This window comes from Phascolarctos cinereus, unplaced genomic scaffold, assembly GCF_003287225.1.
Source record: "Phascolarctos cinereus isolate Bilbo 61053 unplaced genomic scaffold, phaCin_HiC Scaffold_5;HRSCAF=322, whole genome shotgun sequence".
NCBI classification, from domain to species: Eukaryota; Metazoa; Chordata; class Mammalia; order Diprotodontia; family Phascolarctidae; genus Phascolarctos; species Phascolarctos cinereus.
Window position 1 is genome coordinate 15486183 of NW_027555958.1, and position 19272 is coordinate 15505454.

The 19272-nt window shown below is 35.8% G+C and overlaps 1 protein-coding gene across 1 annotated transcript in view; it reads right to left on the reverse strand.

Moving 5' to 3' along the window:
- The window catches only part of DGKG (diacylglycerol kinase gamma), a 141936-nt gene that overhangs the window by 24670 nt on the left and 97994 nt on the right, over nucleotides 1-19272 (reverse strand). Inside the window, exons 14-15 of the mRNA XM_078155432.1 lie at nucleotides 12817-12927; nucleotides 5949-6059 (exon numbers count right to left, since the gene is read on the reverse strand). Coding sequence (XP_078011558.1) covers nucleotides 5949-6059; nucleotides 12817-12927 — 222 coding nt within the window. The remainder of the gene's footprint in view (nucleotides 1-5948; nucleotides 6060-12816; nucleotides 12928-19272) is intronic.

The window sequence follows — 19272 nt, forward strand, 5'->3', positions numbered from 1 at the left end:
CCCCTTGAATCTCTTCTTGCATTTGTTATAGAGTTATTTTTTGCTTCTTTTGGGGGATCTCTAGATTTGCCTTGTTGTTGTTATTTTTTTTAACTCATTGAGATGTTCTTTGGTTTACCAATCACTTCAGCTTTATTTCCTTAGATGTAATATTAGGTTTTGCTCAATTCAACCTGGGTCCCCTGGGTTTTTGTGCTGACCTCTACCTCCCAGGGTTGGAACCCCCTTGATATTTGAGGTTCAGAGCACTAAATATTTAGGTATTTTGTGGAATCTTAAGTCATAGTTCAAGATACCTGGAGCCCTGAGACATATAGGCTATATCAGTATGAACAATGATGTACCACAGTGGTTCATGATTCTTCCTAGGGCTTTCAAGGTCTTCACTATGGAGACTACCTTGGAGCTTTCTTGGGGGGAACTCCACTCGATGCATCTAGACCTAGGCTACATATGATCCTGACCCATATTTGGTTATATAGAGAGGATGCTGGCTTGTTTGCTTACTCTTGTACTGGCTTTGTGGTTGCTGCCTTTCCCAGTGCCTGTGGGTTTCTGGCTAACATTTCCTTTTTCTTTTATAATTTCCGTAATAGAAGACACCACCTATTCCTGATTCTCATTGGAATTATTGATCTTTAAAAGGTCTGGAGAAAACTTCAGGTTTTTGCTGAAGTAGGAATGTGAGACCTGAGTGACACATTTTTCTTGTGTAATAGGCAGTAAAATTTTCATAGCCATGTTATAATGAAAAAATTGAGTCTTAAAGAATTTGAATACCTTGCTCAGGGTCACATGTCTAATCTCCTCCACATCCAGAGCTCTTTCCACCATATGGCCAATTTAACATTTATTTGGCACCTACTGCAAGCAATGATATGTATTAGGTCTTAGGACCTTACAAAGATTAATAGCACACTGAGTCTTTCTGCAAGGAGCCTGCAGTCTGGAAGTTATGATATGAGTATTACTTTATTTATTTATTTTTTTGTGAGAAAGGGGTGGTGTAGTCAAAATATAAGTAAGAAAGATGACCTTGGGAATGGAGTTGGTTAGTGTTTTCAAATCAGGAATTTTTGCAATGAGTGTGGGAAGTAAGGAAAGAGATTGAGATTTAAGATGAAACAACAGTCTTGGAACTGAAGGAGATGAATTTTCCTTTCCTTTCCTAGTGACCTTAAATATAGAATTTGAAGTTGGAAAATCATTTCAGCAGTCTAAATGAAGTTTTAGCTCTGATTTATTTTAATTTTAAATGGAGGCCAATAAGGAAATCAAGGAATATATAGGATTGCTGCTTGGGATTCCAGGTGACATAATGGATACAGTGTCAGACTTGAAGTCAAGAAGACCTGCATTGAAACCCTACCTTTGATGTTTACTAGCTATGTGATCCAGAGGAAGTAATTTAGCTTCTCTCAGCTTAAGCTTCTTAATCTGTAAAATGGGCATAATTATAGCACCTACATCAAAGGGTTGTTGGGAGAAACAAATCAACGAGATTATATCTATCTGCCTATCTGTCTATGTACATATATGCATATATGCAATATAATATATAATATATAATATATAATATATAATATATAATATATAATATATAATATATAATATATAATATATAATATATAATATATAATATATAATATATAATATACTATATACATATGTCTTTAAGTCTAATAGGCTAAATAAATCTTAGCTATCATTATTATGAGATGGTTCCCCTTCTCTTCTCCCCCAAGAGAGAAAGAATGCAGATCTACTCAGTTCCAAGGAGAGATGTTTGCATCGGTACAGATAGAACAAAAATGTTGGAAAACATTCCGGGGTGCAATAATAAGAAGATTACTCATAAGCAAGTAGAAAGGGAGGCAATAATCGCTAATCAACATTATGGGCCCATTAAAAACAAGTCATGTCCAAGTTATGTCAGTGAGGCTGTCTCCCAGCCTCCTGTGTCTTTGACTATAGCCAGCTGTCATCATACTGTGCTTGTCATTGAATAAAACTACTGACTCTTTTTTTCTGACTAATTTCTGCCTAGACACGCCTCTACCATCTTGACTTGATGAGCTGATTTTTTTTTCATTCATCCTTAAGATTTTGAATTTATCTTCTTGAAATATGTAGTAGATTTGGACAAATATTCTAGACTACAAATCTCTCTCTCTTTTTTCATGCTGGCGTCCAATAGGTCAGTTGCTTTTCTATTTTTGTGTCTTCAAATCTGATCAGAATGCCAGCAATGTTTTATCCAATTGAATGATAAAAATATTACATATTACGGGGTCAAACATAGATCTGTGGGCACCCCACTAGGGACCTTTGTGTAATGCCACATAAAACCAGTTATGACTTCTCTGGGTTTGCTCATTTACCCATTTGTCTACTGACTAGCTCACATCTTTACCACCTTGTTGTCAGGCATATCATGAGACATTCTGTCAAATGATTCACTCAACTCACTTTGTTTCCATTTTCCTTGATTTATTCATCTAATGACTGTTTAGAAAAAAAAGAAAATTAGAAATACATGTCTGGGACTTTTTGTTTGCAAATGTTCACTAACCAACTCTTTATTGATAGGTTTTAGAATGTTGATAAGAATCAAATCAAGATAATTGGCCTATAATTCATAGACTCCCTCCCTCCTTTTAAAAAAATTTATATTTTTCTCTTCTGTAGTGTGTGTACCCAGCCCAGCTGGTGGCACAGTGGATAAAAGTAATGGGCCTGGAGTCAAAAATATCAGAAAGACAAAAATTCAATATGAACTCAGACATTTGTTAGCTGGGTGACCCTGGGCAAGTCACTTAACTCCTGCCTGCATAAAACTGGCAAAGGAAGTGGCAAAACACTCCAGTACCTTTGCCAAGGAAACCCCATGGGCAATTGGTCCATGGAATCACAAAGAGTTGGACATGACTGAATGACTGAACAAGTGGGTATCTCCACAATTTTTCGAAAGGACTGATAGTAGCTCACTGGTCATATCCACCTCTTCTTCCTGTGACCTTGGGATATGGTTCAATTAAACCTACCTCAAATCCCAACTGAAAGTCAAGAATAAATTTATCATCACTTTCTTTTTTTTGGGTTTCAACTTTCTTTTAGCCATTTTTGTTCTGTTATTGGCAGCACACCAATAATTTTTGGGGGGATAAAAATGGAAACAAAGTTAGTTGAAATCTTCTGACTTCTGTCATGCTTTACCCTTGTTTTTTCCACCCTGAGCAGCAGTTCTATTCCTTCTATGATTTTACCCTTTCCATAAATCTGTCATTTGAGCTTGTATCCTAATTACCTATTACTGTGGAGCCCTAATTCTGTGCCCCAAGGATAGTCACATCAACTTCATCATCAGTCCCTGGTGGGTCTGTTCCATCTGGACTCATAGGACTTCATGCAGAGGTGATGGTAAAAACCGAGAATGTGGACTATAATGCTGTCCTAGATAGTTGATCATGTTACCATCATTTTCCTATCTTTAATGATGGGTATCTGGGTAAAATGCCTTTGAAGTCTATGACAGGGCTTGGACTTGTTGGTTTATGTGATATAGACTATCCATGCCTGGAACACATCTAAGTGATGCTCTTTAGGGTGCCATATGTACTGTTTATGTGCATTGTTTTACTTTAATGTTAGAGAAGGTTCGTTACTTAGAAGGCCAGGAAAACCACTGTTACTGTTTTAAAGAACTGGTTCTTGTGTTAATACTTTATATTTTCATGTTTTGGACTTGTCCCAGCTTACCTTTGCAAGGAACTATAAAGAGTTTCAACTCAATGGAGAAACATAACCAAAGGCCCCAAATCTAATGGAATGACACTCTTCACTAATGGAGATCAGTGCTCCTTGCCTGCTGGAGAAATGGGGCACAGTTGGATGGAGCATGAGAGAGCTTCAGTTTCATCAGACTTTTTTTGAATTTTTCTTCAATTCACTGGAGGCTGTCTGGGTATTTTTGGCTTTTAGCTTCGAAAGAGAAGACAGACAATGGCAACTCCACTTCAGTTGCTGAAGGAAAAGACTCTGGGGAGAAGCCGACATGAGGGGAGTTGGCAGTCTCCATTGTGTCCCCTACTTGCTACATCGGAGACTTGGAGGATCTTCCCCTTGGCTGAGATCTGGGACTCTTTCTTGGTTGAGCTGAGTAAACTTGCTCCCAATGGGAGAGCTTCTTCAGTCTTTATTATGGTATACATTCTGTTACATGTTCAGTTATCTATCTATCTATCTATCTATCTATCTATCTATCTATCTATCTATCTATCTGTATCCTTTTAGGTATATTTTCTTTGATTTCTGTTTGACTGTCACATTGGCTCACAACCTAGAAGTCACCCTCGACTCCTCACGATCTCTCACACTCCATACCCAAGCAGTTATGAAGGCCTGCTGATTGAAACTTCACAGCATAAGCCCCCTCCTCTCCTCTGACACTGCTACCATCTGATGCAGGTCCTCATCACCTCACACCTAGATTATTGCAAAAGCTGCTGGGGGTGGTGGTGGTAGTCTTCCTGCCTCAAATCTCTCCCCACTCTGATCCATCCTCCATTCAACCACTGAAGTGATCTTCCTAAAGTGCAGACCCAATCACATCAAACTCCTTCCCCAATACCCCATTCAATAAACTCCAAAGGCTCCCTATTTCCTCTAAGAGCAAACATAAAATGTTCTATTTGGCATTCCAAGCCCTTCGTAACCCAGCCCCTCCTACCTTTCCAGTCTTCTTATACCTTATGCTCCACACCTACCCTTCAATCCAGTGACACTGGTCTCCTGGCTGGTCCCTTCATCTCTTGGCTGGGCATTTTCTTTGGCTGTTCCCCATGCCTGGAATGCTGTTCCTCCTTCAATCTGATTACAGGCCTCCCTGACTTCCTTTTAGTCCCAACTAAAATATCACCTTTTACAGAAACTCTTCCCTAATACCTCTTAATTGCAGTGCATTCTCTCTGTTAATCATTTCCTATTTATCACATATATATGTATGTATGTGGTTAGTTGGGACATACTTGCTCGCATAGCATCTCCCTCATTAGATTGTGACCTACTTGAGAGCAGGGACTGACTTTTGCCTTTTTTTTTTTTGTATCCCCAGTGCTTAGTTCAGTGCCTGGTGCATAGTAGGTGCTTAATATTTATTAAATTGAATTGAATGTATAAATGGGTTTCCTTACTAATTGCTATGTGTATCCATTTTGGAAGTGGTATTTGGTGGGAAAGGGGTTAAGCCTTGGATATAATGCTTGGCATCCAGCCTTTCTCCATAATGAATAGTGATCAGGAGTTAGCTTGAATTTGAAAACTATGTACCCTAAACTAATAATTTTTAAGGGAACAAAAAGATATAATTCTAGCCCTGTACCACATTCTCTGAGGAGACTGAAGTGGACAAGCTTCTGCTCACCCACCCCAACCTCTTGCTTCTCTTAAAGTCTCCTTTAGAGAAAGATGAGGGAGAAGAGGCTAGAAATGTCTATTCTGCTTCACTTCAAGTCACACATGTGAGGGGACAGACAGCCTTTGCCACATTTCCAAGCAGGACAATTTTGAAGTACTGTCTTTGCTTCCAATTCCAGTAAAACCTTTGAACAAAGACAGTGATTAAATCAAGGGAAAAAAAATCTGACAAAACACATGATGTAAAAAATTTCAGAGGTAAAAATAATTCTAAAATATAACTTTTAAAATTACTAGGAATGATGGAAAATTACCAGAGAATCAAACAAATTAGAAAAGAAATGTAAATTTAAAAAGATATTCAATTGGGAGAAACCAGAGGAGGGACAAAATTTTCTAAAATAAAATTATTTCATAAAACAATCTAGGTGATGTAAAAACAAAAGAAAGCAATAAAATTTATTTTAAAGATAGAAGAAAAGAGAAAATGGGTAAGACATTAAAAAGGGAAGATTCAGGTCACACTACTGTACCTCCAATTCATGTATATCTTTGATTGAAGAACTGGGTTCAACATTGTTTAGGGCATCATCAGGGCTTGAACCAGGGATTTTGGTGGACATATTTTCTTCTTCTTTCCCCTTCTTTGAGGAGAGACATAGAGAAAAAAAATTATAAATATTGAATACAATAAATATTATCACCAAATAACCAATACAACTGAAACAGAATGGAAGCAACAAGGACAATGTCCTAGGGTTTGGTAAAGCACTTTCCCCAGAAGAGATTGGTCCACTAGAGACCAAGAAAGATCTCAACTGAATTTTCTTGGGGCTCATTAGGCTGCTTCCCATGGTTAGCCTTATCTGAGCTTACATATAGAGGCTGTAGGTCATATGCAGAGGAAAAACTGATGTACAAAAATAAAAAATGAGAGGCAGGATAAGGTAGAAACCATTGGTATTAGTGACTTTGTCCATGAACATGAAATCAAGGTGATGTAGCATCTATACTCATTTTTGCCTTTTCATTTGATTCAAAAAAAGAATGACAGAAACAGAAAACAAGAATGTGGAGATGGAAGAGCAAATATCAAAGCAAAATTGAAAGATAGAAAAGATCGATAAATTTTTAAAAATATTAATTTAATTTTGTTCTGAATTTAAAAAACAAAAAAGAGAACATTTCCATATATACAGTAGCACAAAAGAGGGCAGCATATAAAAACATTAATATTCACTTCATATCATTTGCTTTTTAAAAAGCGTGTAATAATTTTTACTTATTTTCAAAACTGTCTTGTTTGCCTGTTCATCCCTGTGGACTTCTTTCACTCTCCTCTTCTGTGCATTTAAAATATGCTTTAATCATCTTTTTGAGAGCATTACTATCCCTAATATCTCCTTCTACCACATTGCTCCACCAAATAAAAAGCCCCACAAGAGAAAGGAGAGAAAAAACCCCTTGTAACAAATAAGTAGAATCGAGCAAAATGATTCCACACCGTGGCCATGCCCTTCAAATGTATGTCTCTTCCTCCACCTTGAGTCTATTAACTCTCTAAAAGAGTGGGAAGCATGCTGCATCGCAGGTCCTCAGGAAACACAATTGGTCATTGAGTCTTTAAGATTTTGTTTTTTCTTTAGAGTTGTCCTTTTTGCTTCTGTTTACTTTACTCTGTGTCAGTTCATACTACCCAGTACTCTCTAAAATAATATCTTTCAGCATTTCTTAATGGCGTAATAATATTCCTTTATATTTATATATCAAAATCTGTTCTGCCATTTCCCTATGGTCTCCTATTCTGTAAAAACTCTTTTGTGACTTTTATTTGAAATACTTTACCGCATTCTACCTTTCTCTTCCCCCTTCTCCCAGTGACTCCCTCTTTTTCACCCTTAATTTCTTTTTTTTGGATATCATGCTATCATAGTCAACTCAACTCATGACCACTGTCTATGTACACTCCTTCTAACTGTCTTATTAATGATAAAGTTTTTAAGAGTTTCAAGTATTATCTTCCCATGCAGAAATATAAACAGTTTAATCTTATCAAATCTCTTATGTTTTATCTTTCCTGTTTACCTTTTTATGCTTTTCTTGAGTCTTGTATTTGAAAATCTAATTTTCTCTTCAGTTCTGTTTTTTTTTTTTTTTGGTCAGGAATATTTGAAACTCCTATATTTCATGAAATATCCATTCTTCTGCCTGAAGCATTACACTTATTTTTGCTGGGTAGGTGATTCTTGGTTGTAACCCTAGATCCTTTGCCTTCCAGAATATCATATTCTAAGCCCTCTGATCCTTTAATGTAGAAGTAAATCCTGTGTAATCCTAACTGTGGCTCCATGATATTTGAATTATTTCTTTCTGGCTGCTTGCAGTATTTTCTGCTTGACCAGGGAACTCTGGAATTTTGGCTATAATATTTCTAGGAGTTTTCATTTGGGGATTTCTTTCAGGAGGTAATTGGTGGACTCTAAATTTCTCCTTTATCCTCTGGTTCTGGGATATCAGGGCAGTCTTCCTTGATAATTTATTGGAAAATGATGTCTAGGCTCTTTCTTTGATCATGTCTTTCAAGTAGCCCAATATTTTTCTTTTTAAAATTTTTCTTTTTATTTTTTGAATTTATGGAATAAAACAAACTTTTCCATAATGTAGTACAATAAAAAGATGGTTGCACATGAAACAGTAAATTTATTATATACAACTTGCTTTTACTTTTAATTTTATAATAAAGTTATCACATAAATAAATTTTTTCCCCTTTCCCCCTGCCCCCACCCTACCCTAGAGATGGCTACCATTAGACACAAATATGTATAGAGATGTAAAATAATTTTATACACTTCTATTTATCAGTTCTTTCTCTGGATGCTGATAGCATCTTCCATCATATGTCCTTTGTAGTTAATTTGGGTATTTATAGTAGTCAAAATAACTTATTCCCTCAAAGTTGTTCTTAAAACAATATTGCTGTTACTATATGCAACATTCTCTTGGTTTTGCTCATTTCACTATGCATTATTTCATTCAAGTCTCTCCATGTTTTTCTAAGATCATTGAGCTCATCATTTCTTATACCACAGTAGTATTCCATCACAATCATATTCCACAACCTGTTCAGCCACGTCCCAGTTGCTGGGCATCTCTGCATTTCCGGTTCTTTGCCACCACAAAAAGAGCTGCTATAAATACTTTAGAATGTATAGGTTATTTTCCTTTTTGTCTGATCATCTTAGGAAACAGATTTAGTAGTAGTATTGCTGGGTCAAAGATTAGAGGGAGTTTAATAAACCTTTGGGTGTAATTCCAGATTGCTCTCCAAAATGGTTAGATCAGTTCACAATTCTTAAATTATCTTTCCTCAATCTATTTTCCATGTCAGTTATTTTTCCAATGAGATAGTTCACATTTTCTTCTATGTTTTTCATTCTTTTGATTTTGCTTTATTGTTTCTTGATGTCTCATGGAGTCATGAGCTTTCATTTGGCAAATTCTAATTTTTAAGGAATTATTTTCTTCAGTGAGCTTTTGTACCTCCTTTTCCATTTGGTCAATTCTATTTTTGAAGGAGTTGTTTTCTTCAGTGAATTTTTGTACATCTTTTCTTATTTTTGTGGTTGTTTTATTGAGTGGTTGACTCTCTTTTATGACTGTCTTGCATCACTCTAATTTTTTTTTCATTTTTTAATGCCTCTCTTATTTGATTCTTGAAATTCTTTTGGAGCTTTTCCAGGGGTGCTTTTTTTTTTTAATACTGAAACCAATTCACATTTTTCTTTGAGGCTTCACATGTAGGCATGTCTGCTTCTTGAGTTCATGTTTTGAACTTTCCTGCCACTGTAATAATTTTCTATGGTCAGGCTTGACCTATAGTTGGCTGCTTACTTGCCTAGATGCTGTGTGGGCTGGATGGTGCTCCCCTTTTACCCATGTGAGACAGACATTTCTTGCTGACCATCTGAATTGTCTTTGGTGAGAAAATTATCTTACCCATCCTTTTGTTGGTTCTGCCCCTCCAGAATTCATTTAAGAATTATTTTATAGTTGTTTGGAGGTGAATTTGAGAGAGTTCAGGCTAGCTGCTTCCTTCATCCCTCATCTTGGCTCCATTTCCTAGATTTAATGCCAGTCAGGAATTTCTGCAATGAGTATGAGCCCTCAAAGAGCTTGAAATATAAGATGAGGTAAAAAGATGTGGCAATGGTTTTGAGGCTTGGAGTGAAGGAGAATTTTTCTGTCCTTGGCTAGTGAATATAGAATCTGAAATTGGGAGATAATTTCAGATTCTAAATGAGGTTTTGGCTCTGACTCATTTAAATTTTAGTGAAGGTAAAGAGGGAGATCAAGGAATAAGTAGGACTGCTGTTTGGGATTGGAGGTGGTATATTGTATACACTTTCAGACTTGAAGTCAGGAAGGAACTGAGTTGAAGGACCTACCTCAGACACTTACTTTATGTGCACCCTAAGGAAAGTCACTTAACTTCTCTCAGCTTAAGTCTCTACATATGTAAAATGAGAATTATAATAGTACCCATATCACATGATTTTGGGAGGAATAAATCAAATGAAACAATATATGTAAAGTGCTTTAAACCTTCAAGTGCTATATAAATGTTAGGTATTAATTTATTTTGCTTGTTCTGGGATGGATTGTAATGAATGACTCTTCTGTCCCCTAAAACATGAGATATATTCAGTTCCTAGGAGAATGATGTTTGAATTGGTATGAATAGAACAAAAATATCTTAGGACTGAAAGCCAAGATACATGAGGAGATGGTCTGAGTGACCTCAGCTGCCTTCAATATGTTCAAGTCACTATATTCTATTTCATCAATAGAATTTGTGGAGATGATTGTTGAGACATAATTGGTTATCTCTGAATGATTATAGAACATAAGAGATATGTCAAAAGGAAAATATCCTGATTTTCAAAAGTGGGAAAAGTCAATTCTTTGAACTACAGATCAGTGAATTTACTTGGATTGTTGGAAAACATTCAAGCATACAATAATAAAAAGATGAAAGATAAGCAACAATCACTAATATATAGTGAAAAGAAGTCATATCTAAGGTAATCCAGTGAGGCTCTCCCTGACGCTGCTTATGCGGTCAGGTCAAATATTGACCTTGTCATCCAATGAAACCTTTTAATCGTTTTTTACATTAATTTATGTCTCTCCTATTTTGAAAAGGTTTTTTTGTACCCAAGTTTAAGACTTTTAATTTAGCTCCATGAAATATGCTTTTAATAGATCTGGACAAATGTTGTAACTTATAATTTTTTTTCCTTCTGGTACCTAGCAGTTTATTTGACCTTTAAACTTTGCATGTTCTTCAAATTTGATTAGCATGTCCACCATGCTTTTATTCAACTCACTGCTAAAAGATTATATAACAAAATGTTGGAGAAGATGTGGAAAAATTGGAACACTAATGCATTGTTGGTGCAGTTGTGACATGACTCAACCATTTTGGAAAACAATTTGGAACTATGCCCAAAGGGCTGTAAAAATGTGCATACCTTTTGACCCAGCAATAGCACTTCTAGGGCTATATCCCAAAGAGATCAAACAAATGGGAAAAGGACCCACATGTACAAAAATATTCATAGCAGCTCTTTTTGTGGTGGCAAAGAATTGGAAATTGAGAGGATGCCCATCAATTGGGGAATGGCTGAGCAAGTTGTGGTATATAAATGTAATGGAATACTATTGTGCTGTAAGAAATGATGAACAGGCTGACTTCAGAAAAACCTGGAAAGACTTGTATGGTCTGATGCTGAGTGAAGTGAGAACAACCAAGAGGACTTTGCACACAATAACGGCCACGTTATGCGATGACTAATAATGTTAAACTGAACCCTTCTCAGTAATACAAGGATCTGAGACATCTCCAGAGGCCTCGTGATGGAAAATGCTGTTCACATCCAAAGAAATAACTATGGAAGTTGAATTGCTATTGTTTTTCTCTTCTGTTAAGTTTTATTTCCTCTTTCTGATGGTTCTTCCTATTGGTTTTAATTTTTACTTACAACACCACTAATGTGAAAATATGTTTAATAGGAATGTATATGTATAGCCTATAGCAGATTGTGCACCATTTTGGGGAGGGTGGTGGAAAGGAAGGGGGAGAAAAATCTTAAACTCAAAAGCATATGGAAGTGATTATTGATAAATCAAAATAAATTAATAAAATTTAAAAAATATTATATAACAGAGGGCCAAACATAAATCTGTGGTTCACTAGGGACCTCTGTAACAGATAACATGGAGGCATTTATGAGTTGTCTTTGTTTTGGCTGTTAATACAATTGTCTCTTGATTAGTTCACATCTCTTCCATCTTGTTGCTAACAATATCGTAGTCAAATGATTCACTAATATCAAGTTAAACAGTCAATAAACTTCCTTTGATCTATTCATGTAATAATTATGTCAAAAAAGAAAGACGATTAGGAATATCTGTCTAGTACAGTTTATGATGAAACTAAGTGAGCTTCATGTGATCACCATTTCCTGTGGTAAAGGTTCACTAACCAATTCTTTATTGGTAGGTGATCGATAGATATTTATCATATACTTTTCTGTGGTATGTATCTCCACAATCTTTAAAAAGACAACTAATAGTAGCCCAACAATCCCATCTACTTGTTCTTTCTGTATCCTGGGATGTGGGTCATTTACACCTGTGGACTTTAACTCTCAGCTGAAAGTCAAGGGCACATTGATCATCAATAAACTTTTATTGGATTTCAGTTCTCTATTAGCCATTTTTATTCAATCATTTGCCATTCACAGATAATTTTCTTTGGCAGGAAATCAGAAACAAAACTAGTGTTGAAAGTTTCTGGTTTCTCTTTGTCATGTCTTGTCCTTATACTCTCCACTCTGGGCAGTGGTTCTATCCCTTCTTTGATTCTCCTCTTTCCTACAAATCTCACACTTGAGTTTGTACCCTAAGCACCTAAGGCTCTGGATCCATAGTTCCCAACAAAGACATCTTTGAAATGTTATCTCTGTTCCTACTTCCACTGTCACCTCTAAATAGAATTAGTTATTAAATCGATGGAAAAAATTTGATGAAAGCATATGATGTGAAAATTTTGAAAGGTAAAAGCTTTCTAAACACACAACTTTAAACATTATTGGAAATGATGAGAAAATGCCAGACAATAAAATAAATTGGAGAAATGCAAAAATGAAATATTCAATTTGGAGAAAGAACAGTAGGAGGGACAGCTTTTAAATTCATGTAAAAACAAAAAAGTATTTTATAGAAGAGATGTAGCTGATGTAAAAGGAAAAGATAACAATACAATTTATTTTAAAATAAAAATAAGAGAAGGTGTGTAATACATTAAAAGTGGAAGCTTCAGGGCATACCACTGTACCTCCAGTTCATTTGTATCCTTGGTTGAAGAACTGGCTTCAACATTGGTTATGGCATCTTCAGGGCTTGGACTAGGGATGATAGTGGACATGCTTTCTTCTTCTTTCTTCTCCTTTGAGGAAAGACAGAGAGAGAAAAACACCATAAATATCAAAAACAACAAATATTACCATCAAACTGAAACAGAATGGAAGCAACAAAGACAATATCCTATGGTTTGGTAAAGCACTTTCCCCAAAGGAGATTGGTCTGCTGGAGACCAAGAAAGGTTTCTGTTGGATTTTCCTGGGGCTCTTCAGTTTACTTCCCGTGCTTGGCCTCATCTTAGCTTACATATAAAGGATGTAGGTCATGTATAGAGGAACAGTGATGTGAAAAAAATGCAAAAGGAGATATAAGATCTGATACAAACCATTTGTTTTAGTGACTTTGTCCATGAACAGGAAATCAAGAATTTAATTTTGTTCTGAATTTAAAAAACAAAAAAGAGAATATTTCCATACATACAGTAGTGGAGGTGGAAGAGCAAACATCAAAGCAAAATTGAAGGACAGAAAAGATTGAAGAAATTTTCATTCATTTTCAGAAAAAATAATTTCATTTTATTTTTCTGAATTTAAGCAAGAAAAAAGAATATTTCTATACATAGTAGCATCAAAAAGAGGGCTGCACATTAAACCATGAATTTCCACTTCATACAACTTGCTTTTTTAAAAAGTATGTAACTTCTACATGTTACTTTTAGAACTGTCCTGCTTGCCTGTTCTTCCTTTTCAACATCCTTCACTGTTTTCAATGTATTTAAAACATGGTTTAATGATCTTTTTTTTGGCATTCCTATTGCTAAGCTCTCTGTTTAACACCTTATCCCACCAAAAAAAGCCCCACAAGAGAAAGGAGAGAAAACCTCTTGTAACAAATAAGCAGAGTCAAGCAAAATGAACCCACACAGGGACCATGCCCTGCAAATGTACATCTTTTCTTTTTTTTAAAATTTATTTTATTAATTTATTTTGATTTATCAACAATTACTTCCATATGCTTTTGAGTTTAAAATTTTTCTCCCCTTTCCTCCCCACTACCCTCCCCAAGATGGAGCACAATCTGATATAGGCTATACATTTACATTCCTATTAAACATATGTTCACATTAGTGAAGTTGTAAGTAAAAATTAAGACCCATAGGAGGAACCATCAGAAAGAGGGAACAAAACTCAACAGAAGAGAAAAAAAATAGCGATTCAACTTCCATAGTTATTTCTTTGGATGTGGACAGCATTTTCCATCACGAGGCCTCTGGAGATGTCTTAGATCCTTGTATTACTGAGAAGGGTTCAGTTTAACAATATTAGTCATCGCATAACGTGGCCGTTATTGTGTACAAAGTCCTCTTGGTTGTTCTCACTTCACCCATCATCAGACCATACAAGTCTTTCCAGGTTTTTCTGAAGTCAGCCTGTTCATCATTTCTTACAGCACAATAGTATTCCATTACATTCATATACCACAACTTGCTCAGCCATTCTCCAATTGATGGGCATCCTCTCAATTTCCAATTCTTTGCCACCACAAAAAAAGAGTTGCTATGAATATTTTTGTACGTGTGGGTCCTTTTCCCATATGTTTGATCTCTTTGGGATATAGCCCTAGAAATGCTATTTCTGGGTCAAAAGGTATGCACATTTTTACAGCCCTTTGGGCATAGTTCCAAATTGTTCTCCAAAATTGTTGGATCATTTCACACAAATGCACATCTTTTCATACATCTTGAGTTCATCGTCTCTCTGCAAGAGGGGTAGCATGCTTCATTAGAGGTCCTCAGGAATCATAGTTGGTCATTAAGTTTTTGAAATTTTGTTTTTACTTTAGAGTTACCCTTCTTGCTTCTGTTCACTTCACTCTGTCATTTCATAATACTGAGTACTCTCTGAAATAATACTTTACAGCCTTTCTCATGGTGCAATAATGTTCCTTTATATTCATATACCACAATCTGTTCAGCCATTCCCCAAATGTCAGACTTCCCATTAGATTCTAATTCTTTGTCTCTATCTTTTTTTTTTTAATTCCATTTTAATAGTTTTTTCAGAATCAGGAAATTTGTTTTGCTTGCAACTATTCCTTCTCTGGTATTATCCTCTCTTTTAACATCACCTCTCCCCATTCTTTCCCTGTTGGGTTTAAGATATATCTGTACTAAATTATTTCTGTTTCTATCTTCATTCTTTTGTCTGTCTCAGATAATGAGGTTCAGCTGGTTCCTGGTCTTCCCATCTCTTCCTCCATGTTTGTATACATTTCTTTTCATTCATTCCAATTATTAGATGTAGTTGGTTCTATCCCTTTCCTCTTTTCTTTACTTGTTTATTCCTTTTAATTTTCCTTCTCTTTATTCCATTCTCTCCACTCCCTAGAATCCAACCACTCCTAGATCATCTGTTTTTCTCATATAATTTGGAGATTTATTTTTTCATCTCATATTAAAATGTTAGCACAACTTCATCACTTCATAGACCATTCCAATTATTCAATGAAACTTACTTTTCTAGGTTTCTCTTGACTATTGTGTTTACATTTCAAAGTTCCTGTTTAAGTCTGGCATTTTCATCAGAAATACTTGAAAGTCCTCTGTTCCATTTCCCCATTGAAATATGCTCAGCTTTTCAGGGAAGTTAATTTTGGTTGCAAGTCTATTTTTGTTGTTAAGTTGTTTCAGTCATGTCTGATTCTTCATGATCCCATTTGCAGTTTTCTTGGCAAAGATACTGTAGTGATTTGCTATTGCCTTCTCCAGTTCATTTTATAAATGAAGAAACCGAGGGAAACAGGATTAAGTGACTTGCCCAGGGTCACACAGCTAGTAAATGTCTGAGGCCTGATTTGAGTCTTTCTGACTCCAGGCCCAACACTCTATCCATTTTGCCACCTATGTTTTACCTTTCAGAACATAGTGTTTCAAAATATCTTTTTATAGTAGAAGTTGCTATGTTTTGAAGATTTCTTACTATATTTCTTACTGTGTACTTGAATTACTTCTTTCTGGTTGCTTGCAGTATTTTTTTCTTTAATGTAAGAACTCTGGATTTTGTACATGATATTACTGGGACTTTTTCTTTTGGGGATTCTTTCAGAAGGAGCTTGATGGATTTTTTTCAGTCTTCCCAGAATTATATAGTACTTTAAGTTTTGGAAGATACTTTACAAATATCTCATTTGATCTTCCCAACAACTCTGAGAGGAAGTTGTTATTATTCTATCCATTTTACAGAGTAGGAAATTGAGATAACCAAAGGTTAAGTGACTTGCTCTGGTTCACACAGCTGGTAAGCACCAGAGGCTGGAATTCAACTCAAGTTTTCTTGACTCCAGGTTCAGCACCCTATTCATAATGCCACCTAGTACTAATAGATCATGGCTGTTTTTATTTTATGTTCCCCCCCTAAATTTAGTGAGTTTCCAGGCTTTTTGAAATCATGTTTTTCAGAAGTCAGTGGTCTCTGTTTGGCCTAAGTCAATTAAAAACATAACTGATATCATATTTTCTTTTCTTTTTTTTCAGTCTTTGATTGTTTTCTTAAATTTCTTTTTAATCTGGTAGATTCACTGATTTCTTTTTACTCTATTTAACTTTTGTGGCTTCCAGTCAGGAATTTCTCCGATGAATACAAGTGCTCAAAAAGCTTGAGATATAAGATAAGGTAAAAAGATTTGGCAATGTTTTTGAGGCTGAGAATGAAGGAGCAGGATTTTTTCTTTCTTTGCCTAGCAAATATAGAATTTGAAGATGGGAGATCATTTCAGATTCTAAATGGACTTCTGTCTCTTAATTTTAGATGCATGTAAAGAGGAAGAACAAGGAATAAGTAGGCACTCAAGGTGGTATTGTGTATAGAGTTTTAGACTTGAAGTCAGGAAGACCTGAGTTGAAGGACCTGCCTCACATATTTACAACATGAGTATCCTGAGGAAATCAATTAACTTCTCTCTGTTTAAGTTTTTTTTCATTTGTAAAATGGGGGTTATAATAGCACCTACAACACAGGGTTGTTGAGAGGAATAGATCAATTGAGACAATACATGTAAAACACTTTAAACCTGGAAGGGATATATAAATATTAACTATTAATTTTATTATTATTATTCTAGGGTAGGTTGTAATGGATGACTCTTCCTGCCCTGCAAAACATCAGACTTATTCAGTTCCTAGTAGAATAATGTTTAAATTGGTGTGAATAGAACAAAAATGCTTGAGGTTTGAAAGCCAAGATACATAAGGAAATGGGCAGAGTGACCTTAGCTGCCCTCAACATGTTCAAGTCACTACATCTCATGGCATTGAAAGAATTTGTGGAGATGATTATTGAGACATTATTAGTGATCTCTAAATAATTTTGAAATATAAGAGACAAGTCAAAGGATTGCACAGAGGCAAATATTCTGATTTTCAAAAGTGGGAAAAGTAAATTATTTGAACTATAGACTAATTAATTTACCTAGGATTGTTGGAAAACATTCCAGAAGTGATATAATCCAAGGATGACAGAGGCAGTTAGAAAGGCAAGCAACAATCACTAATATACAATATGGTCCCCTTAAACACAAACCACATCAAGTTAACCCAGTAAGGTGCTCCTCCAACCTCCAGAATCCTGCTTCTGCAATCAGGTCAGGTATGGACCTTGGCATCCAATGAAACACCTAAATTTTCTTCAGACTAATTTCTGTCAAGACACGCTTCTCTTATTTTGAAAAGTTGATTTTTTGCACCCGAGTTTGACTTTGAATTTATCTTCATGAAATTTGATCTTAGTGGTTGCTATTGCTGAGTCATGTCAGTCGTGTCCAACTCTTCATGATTCTGTTCAGGGTTTTCTTGGCAAAGACACTGGAGTGGTTGGCCATTTCCTTCCCAGGCTCATTTTACAGATGAGGAACTGAGGCAAACAGGGTGAAGAAACTTGCCCAGAGTCACACAGCTAGTATCAGCCAAATGTTCTAGTCTATGAATCTACTCTTTTTTTTTCATTCTGGCATCCAACAGGTTAGTTGCCTTTTTAAACTTTGTGTCATCTTTAAATTTGATTAACATGCCATCGATGCTTTTATTTAACTCATCAATAAATATATTCCATAATAGAGGACCCAACACAGATCTGTGGCTCACTGGGGACCTCTGTAGCCAGATGACATAGAGCCATTTATGAGTTGTCTGGGTTTGGCCATTAGTACAGTTGTCTATTGACTATCTCATGTCTCTTCCATTTTGTTGTCAAGACTATCATTGTCAAATGATTAAAATTATCAAAATCAAGTTAAATTGTCCACAAACTTCCTTTGATCTAGTAGTCTGATAATTATGCCAAAAAAAGAAAACGAGAGCAGCAGAGCCAACAAGATAGAGCACAGGCAGAGACTTTTCTGAGCTCTCTCAAATTCCCCTCCTAAACAACTCTAAAATAACACCTCAAAATGAATTCTGGAGTGGCAGAACCAACAAAAGGAAGAGATGCAACAATTGTCTAGTCCAAGACAACTAAGAAGGAAAACAGAAAAGGTCTATCTCACTCAGGGGAGAGTAGAGTACAGTCCAGTGCACGTTGTGCCCCAGCAAATCAGCAGCAGAACTTGGGAGAGATTGAATTGCAGTGGAGGATTCCAGAACTCTCCTTACACTTAATGTTAAGGGGATTGGGCAACTGGTCAGAAGAACATTAAAGGGGACCCTTTGCTGGCACCGGGTGTGAGACTTTGTTGCATTGCCCACACACAGTTCTGGGTGGCAGTCCTATGATGAGAAGGACCACTAGCATACTAGAGTAGAATTGGACAAATGGAAAAAGTGGTAGAAAAGCTCACTGAAGAAAATAATTCCTTAAAAATTAGAATTGGACAAGTGGAAGCTAGTGACTCCATGAGACATCAAGAAACAATAGAACAAAAATCAAAAGAATGAAAAAATAGAAGAAAATGTGAAATATCTCATTGGAAAAACACCTGATTTGGGAAATAGATCAAAAGAGAGATAATTTAAGAATTATTGGACTACTTGAAAGTCATAATCATAAAGAGTTTAGACATCAGCTTCAAGAAGTTATTAAGGAAAAATGCCCTGGTATTCTAGAATCAGAGGGTAAAATAATATTTGAAAGAATCCATCAATCACCTCCTGAAAGAAATCTCCAAATGAAAACTCCCAGGAATATTTCAGCTAAATTCCAGAATTCTCAGGTCAAGGAGAAAATACTGCAAGCAGCCAGAAAGAAAGAATTCAAATATCATGGAGCCACAGCCAGGGTAACACAAGCTTTAGCAGCTTCTACATTAAAGGAGTAAAAAACTTGAGAGGATATTCCAGAATGTAAAGGAGCTAGGATTGCAACCAAGAATCACCCACCAAGTAAAAATAAGTATAATCCTTCAGGGGGAAGGTGTATATTTAATGAAATAGAGGACTTTC